This window comes from Aotus nancymaae, unplaced genomic scaffold (assembly GCF_030222135.1).
Source record: "Aotus nancymaae isolate 86718 unplaced genomic scaffold, 86718_ANA_hifiasm-v0.15.2.pri h1tg000064l_0, whole genome shotgun sequence".
NCBI lineage: Eukaryota > Metazoa > Chordata > Mammalia > Primates > Aotidae > Aotus > Aotus nancymaae.
This window is the reverse complement of record NW_026988478.1, coordinates 4,618,041-4,626,805: the sequence shown is the minus strand read 5'-3', so window position 1 is coordinate 4,626,805 and position 8,765 is coordinate 4,618,041. Positions and strand designations below refer to the sequence as shown.

The following is an 8,765-nucleotide window of genomic DNA, read 5'->3' as shown; positions in this document are numbered from 1 at the left end:
TCATGTGATACACCCACCTCAGTCTCCTAAAGTGCTGGGATTACAGGCGTGAGCCACCACGCCCAGCCTCATCTACCTTTCAAACCCATCCCCTGGACCAGTCTAGAAATTCCAGAGCTAAGTCAGGGACTAGAGATGTAGAGTAAAGGCCCAACCCAGGAGAGGGCCTTGGGTTCCCACCTTCCAGTCTCCAGGGCAGCTCTGCTTTTACGGGTTTTACATCACCGTGAGCTATGAGGGACCCAGGCAAAGTATTCCATTGGCATGAAACCTTCCTGTTGGGGGAAGCAGCAAAGGAGAAAGGACTTAGAGTGCCTACATAAACTGGTCATGAGTAACATACAAACCAGGAACGACAAACTGCGGAAGGCCACAGGGGGCCTCCGAGGAGGAAGGCCTCTCTATGCCTCATGTTCTGGTGCAGGGTGACCTAGGCTCTGTTACCATAAACATTGTGCTCAAGGACGTAAAACCCCTCCATAGTGCTATGATGTAGCCAGACTTGTAGGCTCCTCGTGAGGCCCCGTCCCACCAGCTGCACCTAGATAATAGGCCAAAGATAACTGCATGCTCTTGTTTTGTGAAACTCCTGAAACCACCACTGTTACCGGTCTTTAGAATGACACACCAGTTCCGGCTCACAGGCCCTTCCTCTCCACCAGGCTCTGAAACCTTCTGCTTTGAAAATCTCATCACACACACAATTCTACTTCCATTTCCACTACGGCTGTTGTATCAAGGGATATTGTATCAAGAGGGTGAAGAAAGAAAAAGGACAAAAGTGAGTCTTTTGTCCAAAGATCTGAAATAGTTTAACAGGGCCAGGGAGCAGGGAGGCTAGAACGGCCCTCCATGTGACAATCTCCAAGGCCGTCTGTGAGAGACTATGGGTACAGCAAGCCCAGGACATGGGGTCCCTGCTGAACTTTCTGATTGTGAGACAAGACTCCCTTCAGGGATAAAGGGCCAGGAAGGACGATCACAAGTCACATGCAAGCAATGACCAATCACAGTTGTGGATTGTCCTGATACTAGCTAGAGAAAAGACTAAACATGGCAGCTTTTTTTTTTTTTTTTTTTTTGAGATGGAGTTTCGCTCTTGTTACCCAGGCTGGAGTGCAATGGCGCAATCTCGGCTCACCGCAACCTCTGCCTCCTGAGTTCAGGCAATTCTCCTGCCTCAGCCTCCCGAGTAACTGGGACTACAGGCGCGCACCACCATGCCCAGCTAATTTTTTGTATTTTTAGTAGAGACAGGGTTTCACCATGTTGACCAGGATGGTCTCGATCTCTTGACCTCGTGATCCACCCGCCTCGGCCTCCCAAAGTGCTGGGATTACAGGCGTGAGCCACCGCGCCCGGGAGCTTTTTTGTTTTTAAGATGGAGTCTTTGCTCTGTCACCTGCCTTGGAGTGCAGTGGCACCATCTCAGGTCACTGCAACCTCCACCTCCCATTTCAAGCAATCCTCCTAACTCAGCCTCTCATGTAGCTGGAACTACAGGTACACGCCACCACGCCCGGCTAATGTTTTTTGTATTTTTATTGGGGATGGGATTTCCCCATGTTGGTCAGGCTGCTCTTGACCTCAAGTGATCCGCCCACCTCGGCCTCCCAAAGTTCTGGGATTACAGGAGTTAGCCCACCGTGCCTGGCCACTAATATATCATTTTTTTATCCTAATGTTTTGTTCTTTTATTCATTTGTTCCTATCAGGTATTTCTCATGGCTTTAACAATGGACTCCCGGAGTCATGGTTAAGCAACAGGTGTGGGGCAGGTAACTGACCAAACCTCTCCTGAGTCTCCACTTTCTCACCTGTAGTGTGAGGATATTTCACTACCTCCTAGAGCTGTCAGGATTAAATGAGATGGCACATAAAGAGCTTAGCACAGTGCCTGGCGCATGGTAACTGCTCTGTCCATTTTGTCACTATAAGCCCTTCTGGTTTACAGTAAAGTAAATAATGCAACCCAAGGGAAGCAAAATTCCACGAAAAAACAAAAGTCATCTCATTATGACCTGCCTCAAAATGTAAAATCGCTAATGAAAGTAAAGGTGTAGTTAGTAGCAGAAGTTTGTCTAGAACCAGACCTGCCGAGGTCTCAGTACTCTGTCTACTATGCCACAAACTTCAGGGCCGGGTTAAGAGGGGGACAAGGTACTGCCTGGAAGGAGAATACAAAGAGGGACTTTTGGGTCTTGGTAGGTTTTTTTTTGTTTTTGTTTTTGTTTTTTGAGATGGAGCCTCGCTCTGTCACCCAGGCTGGAGGGCAGTGGCGCCATCTTGGCTCACTGTAACCTCCGCCTCCTGGTTAAAGCGATTCTCCTGCCTCAGCCTCCTGAGTAGCTGGAACAACAGGGCTTGCGCCACCACACCCGGCTAATGTTTGTATTTTTAGTAGAGGTGGGGTTTCACCTCATTGTCCAGGCTGGTCTTGAACTTCTGACATCAAGTGATCCACCCACCTCGGCCTCCCAAAGAGTTAGGATTATAGGCATGAGCACCTGGCCATGGTAAGTTGTTTCTTGATCTGGGTGCTGGTTATACACGTGTGTGCAGTTTGTAAGAAAATCAATGAACTGCACACTTGTGTGCCCTTGTCTGCTACATATTAATAACTATTTATTTATTTAGAGACGGAGTTTCACTCTTGTTGCCCAGGATGGAGTGCAGTAGCACAATAGCAGCTCACTGCAACCTCCGCCTTCTGGTTTCAAGTGATTATCCTGCCTCAGCTTCCTGAATAGCTGGGACTACAGGTGCCTGCCACCATGCCCATATAATTTTTGTATTTTTAGTAGAGACGGGGTTTCACCATGTTGGCCTGGCTGCTCTCGAATTCCCGACATCAAATGATCCACCCACCTTGGCCTCCCAAAGTGTTGGGATTACAGGCGTGAGCCACTGCACTGGCCCAAAAACAATTTAAAACAAAGGGGGTCAGGCATGGTGGCTCACGCCTGTAATCCCAGCACTCTGGGAGGGTGAAGCGGGTGGATCACCTGAGGTCAGGAGTTTGAGACCAGCCTGGCCAACATGGTGAAACCCCGTCTCTACTAAAAATACAAAAATTAGCTGGGCATGGTGGTAGGTTCCTGCAATCCCAGCTACACGGGAAGCTGAGCAGGAGAATCTCTTGAACCCAGGAGGCAGAGGCTGCAGTGAACAGAGATCGCATCATTGCACTCCAGCCTAGACAACAGGATAGAAACTCCGTCTCGAGAAGCGCGGACGGAAGACGGCGTCCGCTACCTGTATCGTCCAGCGGCTGCGGAACTGGGCGTCTGGGCATGACCTGCAGGCGAAGCTGCAGCTGCGCTACCAGGAGATCTCCAAGCGAACTCAGCCTCCTCCCAAGCTCCCTGTGGGTCCCAACCACAAGCTCTCCAGCAATTACTATTGCACTCGCGATGGCCGCCGGGAATCTGTGTCCCCTTCCATCATCATGTCCTTGCAGAAGGCGCTGGTGTCAGGCAAGCCAGCAGAGAGCTCCGCTGTAGCAGCCACTGAGAAGGCGGTGACTCCAGCGCCTCCCATAAAGAGCTGGGAGCTGTCCTCGGACCAGCCTTGCCTGCAACACTGCACCCTTAGGGCCCCTGACTGCTTTGCCTCCTTGGATTCCCTCCAGGGAGAGAGTGACCTAATTTATGACAAATACGTACAGCTCCAGTATCGCTTCTCGTTTTACCTTAAAAAATAAAAAAATAGAAAGAGTCTTAAAAAAAAAAGAAAGAAAGAAACTTCGTCTCAAAACAACAACAACAACAACTTAAGCACAAAAATAGAGGGAACCGTCTCAGGATAGTTATATGGATTCACCGGATTAAAGGATAAGAGGAAGATAAAGTGTCTGAGGGTTCACTGCTTGTCCAAACAGGTAAAAAAAAATTGTGAGCCAAGAGTGGTGGCGCATTCCTGTTATTCCAGCATTCTGGGAGGCCAAGGTGGAAGGATCGCTTGAGCCCAGAAGTCCAAGACCAGCCTGGGCAACATAGCGAGAGACCCTGTCTCTATTAAAAAAAAAAAAAAAAAAAAAAAAAAAAAGACGGGGTGCAGTGGCTCACACCTGTAATCCCAGCACTTTGGGAGGCTGAGGTGAGTGGATTGCCTGAGCCCAAGAGTTCAAGACCAGCCTGGGCAACATAGTGAGATCCTGTCTCTATTTGAAAAAATAGATTGTGTACTACAGATTCGGCTACAATATGCATGGTTTTCCATGGGCTTTCCATTTTCTGTGACATTTCAAAACTGTAAGTTGTTATTTCATTAGAATATTGGTGAGTTCGTTTTTATAAATGTCTTTAGCTGTGTGCAGAACTTACATAGGTAAATACTGAAAGGGCACTGAAATAAAAACTGATATTTATCATCTGAGCAGAGGAAAGTGTGGGAAACCTGATCCACCATCCAGGCCAGATTCATGGGTTCCATCTGCGTCTTGCATTTCTATGTATTTCTATGAAGAGAATCAACTGGCAAATATTTCCTGAGTTCGCATCACAAGCACTGAGCTGGGCACTAGAGCTGGAGGTTCCTGGAGCTGGGAACCTCAGAATGAGTCATCAACATAAAAAAATGGAAGGGAGGGAGGGAGCAGGATGAAGTAGGGAGGAATGTGACAGATCAACCTAACGAGAGTCACGAGAGTCACGGCGCTGAAGCTGGAGAGTGCAGGAGTGCACAGGCAGCGCCAAGTCGGCCAGAGAAGAGCAGGGAGGAGGACTCACGGAGGAGGTGGTGCCCAAGCCGCGTCTTCAAAAATGGGCAGGTGTGCCCTGGCAAACAGGGAGGCCCGGCGTTCCAGAAAAGGGAGCAGGGTGAGCAGGGGCACTGAGGCAAGGCTCAGCTGCGCATAGTGAGGGGGAGCTGCCCGGGATGAGGACGGTCAAGGGCACAGAGGTGTGGTGACCAGGGCAAGGCAAGGAATGGATGTGATGAGTTCCACAGAGGCTCCCCATGGGAAGGCCTCATCTGCTGTGGAGGACTGTGGCCTTTCTGGCGGTGATGGGGAGCCCCTCAAGGTGTAAGCCAGGTGGTGGCCGCCTCTGCTCTGCTGCAAAAGAACGCTCACTCTGGCAGCAACATGGAGGGGCAGGTGCAGGGAGGGAGGAGCCTGGGGAAGCACCCAGGAAGGGCTGAGGCAGCTGCCAAGCAAAGGTCTGAACTGCCAGGGGATTTGAGGCTGGGAATGCTGAGTAGGGAGGCAGAATGTGCACGCTGTGGTTCCCCGAATGAATGGCTCCGAGGGAGGTGAGGGAGGAAGGCGTCTTGGATGATCCCAGGTTTTGGGATTGGGTGAGGCAGGGTGGGTGGCGGTGCTGCTCACAATGAGGCCAGGCAAGGAGAGGCAGTCAGGGGACATGCTGAGTTTGAGATTCCAGGAACAACCTCAGCGGGTGAGTAGGTGGCAGGAAGAAGCCAGGACAGAGACTTGAAACCAAGACAGGAAAGAGCTGATGGGGCAAGGTCCTGATCGTGGAGAAGTGGAGCGACAGCTCTGGGTGGAGGTTACCGTGAAGCTGAAGGCACAGCTCCAGGCTGAGGGTGGGGCGAGGGGCTGAGGGAGCGCGGAGAGGTTAGTTAGCCTGAAGGTGGGAAACAGAGGGAGTTCAACCTGACAGTTCAGGGTTCTCAGATGTGAGCTGAGCCTGGGAGCTGACATTCTGAGAATGGCCAAAGGGTACAAAGCCATTGTGGGGCCTGGGAGACGGAAGTGACCAAAGTCAGGTAACAGACTCGCTGAGGTGGACCTGAGGGCCACGCTGAGGGTGAAGCGATTGCGTTTTGGTTTTCTTTTGCTTTTTTTCTTTTTTCTGGACAGAGTATCACTCTGTCACCCAGGCTGGAGAGCAGTGGGGTGATCTCAGCTCACTGAAACCTCCCCTTCCCAGGTTCAAGCAATTCTCCTGCCTCAGCCTCCCAAGTAGCTGGGACTACAGCACCTGCCACCACACCTGGCTAATTTTTGTTTTTTTTGTAGAGACGGGGTTTTGCCATGTTGCCCAGGGAGGTCTTGAACTTCTGAGTTCAGGCAATCCACCCACTACGGCCTCCCAACCAGTGTTGGGATTGTAGGCGTGAGCCACTGCACCCAGTTCTTTTTACCATTTATTGTAGACTTTTTTTTTTAAACAGAGTCTGGCTCTGTCACTAAGGCTGGAGTGCAGTGGCGCGATCTTGGCTCACCGCAACCTCCGCTTCCTGGGTTCAAGCAATTCTCCTGCCTCAGCCTTCCAAATAGCTGGGATTACAGGCATGCACCACCACACCCAGCCTTATTGCAGATTTTTGAGGCTGGTCTCCGTAACTCCAGACTGAGATGATCCTCCTGCCTCATCCTTCTGAGTAGCTGAGATCATAGGTGCACACCATGGCACCGGGCTTTACTGTCCATTTTTAATGGTCCAAGTCCGTTCCCATGATTTTAGAAACAGACCAATGACAAAAGCTAGATCTCTAAAGACATGTACACTTAAGGAGAAATAGCCTTTATTACAGAGACACAGGTGTAATTGAGTTGCAAGCAACGATGTGGCAGAGGTGTATCTTCCAAAACGATTGGGCTTCTTGAAATGTTTTAGGGGCAAAGACGCGTCCTTCTACCCGACACACAGCTACACAAAGGCTGCTGTGTCCTGCCCCCTTTGCCTCTGGGGACCCATAAAGAGGAGGCAGGACCTGAAGTGATGGGCTTGCAACCTTTATTTATTATTTACTTATTTTTCAATTTGCAAAGCAACAACCTCAGACAACTCTCAACCTTTCAAGAACTGTAATTTGTCATTTTCTCAACAATGTCTTGGTTCCAGCTTAATTTAGCAATTGAAATTCCAGCTAATCTGGTTTCCTTTCTTTCCTAGGATATTTTGTGTTTCTACTAGGTAAGGAGGAGTTAAAAAAATTCAAAAAGCTTAATATAAACTCTTCTTTCAAGTTGAGACTTAAAAAAAGATCCAGTATTTTCTACAACCCAAGTTCCCTTTACTAATCAAACTCCAGAACTTCATGTCAGGTGGGAAACCATCCATCTGTTTCCCTTACTGCTCGGGCAGCTCTTGTAACTTCCCAGACAGATGGGAATCTCTTTTTTTTGAGACAGAGTCTCACTCTCGCCCAGGCTGGAGTGCAGTGGTGCCATCTCAGCTCACCGGAACCTCCGCTTCCTGGGTTCAAGCGATTCTCCTGTCTTAGCCTCTCGTTAGCTAGGACTACAGGCGCCTGCCACCACGCCAAGCTAATTTTTTTTTTGTATTTTTTTTTTTTTTTTTTAGTAGAGACAGGGCTTCATTGTGTTAGCTAGGATGGCCTCAATCTCCTGACCTCATAATCCACCCGCCTTGGCCTCCCAAAATGCCGGGATTACAGGCATGAGCCACTGCGCCAGGCCGGGAATCTTTCTTCTATTGGACAAATCAAGGGACTTCCTCTTCACAACCTCTCCTAGAACCTGTTGGCCGAGTAAGTGAAGGAATGGCACTAATGATGTGGATTTCATAGCCTACTTGATTTTTTTTTCTCTTGGTTTAACAAACATCACTGCCTAGAATTTCCTCCTCATGTCTAAGTTGATTTTGGACAGAGATGACTCCCAGTGGCCTCCTCAGGATGCCATCTGGATCCTTAGCCAAAGCCATGGCTCCAAGTCTTGGATGACGGATTCCATGTAGAGTTTGCAGAAGGCAGTGGGAAGGTGTGTACCCTGGTCAGGCACACACAGGTCTAGGTTCACCCAAAGGTGAACTTTTAGAAATAATAGACTTTTGCTCCCTGTAGGCTTTGGACCACTCTCAGGCTGGGGTAGGAGGCAAGTGGCGTGGGGAAGTGAGGTGTGAGTTTGCTAACAGTTCAGTTTTTTTTTTGTTTTTTTTTTTGAGACAGAGTCTCGTTCTGTCGCCAGGCATCAGGCTGGAGTGCAGCGGCGCAATCTCGGCTCACTGCAATGTCCCCCTCCCAGGTTCAAGCGATTCTCCTGCCTCAGCCTCCCGAGTAGCAGGGTCTACAGGTGCACGCCAACATGCCCAGTTAATTTTTGTATTTTTAGTAGAGACGGGGTTTCATCATGTTAGCCAAGATGGTCTTGATCTCTTGACCTTGTGATCCGCCTGCCTCAGCCTCCCAAAGTGCTGGGATTACAGGCGTGAGCCGCAGCGCCCAGCCCAGTAAGTTCAGGTTTTTAACACACAGTAAAAGACAGACTCGGGAAAATAATGGAACTTTATTAGGGAATACTGAGCATCCATCCTTTAAGAACCAAGCCCATTCTGAGCACAGGGCCATGTGTAGGAGAAGGCAGTTTCCCACTTCCTGGAAACGCCTTATCTCCTTTTCCTTCACAGCAAAGCCTTTCACCTGCCATCACTCCCGTCTTCACTCTCTCCAGGCGCAAGGATCTAGAGAACAAAGCCCTGATAGCGTCCCGAGATCAAGGGCGACACCTGTAGGACAACCTCATGATTCAAACCCAGTATCTCCAGGGAACAGATATGTCCTCAAGGTTAGCACTTCTTTAAAAATAGTGTTCTTCATATACAAAAGCTACCCGACAGGACTCTAGGTCTGCATATGTCAGGTTAAAAATAGAAGAAGAGGGAAATAAGTGCACAGAATAATTCAGAAATGGTTATGGGGCTATGTATCTGTTGGGGCGAAGGCACGAGCCCACGCTGCAGTGTGCAGGACCGTTTTACTCTTGATGAGACAGAAGGATGAGACAGAAGTTACCATCCACCATGAGCTGGCAGCTGGGACTCTGACTTCACTAC

At 49.4% G+C, this 8,765-nt stretch overlaps 1 protein-coding gene across 1 annotated transcript; it reads left to right on the top strand.

Moving 5' to 3' along the window:
• The first annotated feature begins 1,752 nt into the window (after positions 1-1,752).
• Positions 1,753-3,703, top strand: LOC105715306 (NADH dehydrogenase [ubiquinone] 1 alpha subcomplex subunit 7-like). Its single transcript, XM_064366100.1, has 2 exons — positions 1,753-1,767; positions 3,227-3,703. Exons 1-2 carry the CDS (start codon positions 1,753-1,755, stop codon positions 3,701-3,703), a joined length of 492 nt encoding a protein of 163 aa, XP_064222170.1.
• The last annotated feature ends 5,062 nt before the right edge of the window (positions 3,704-8,765 follow it).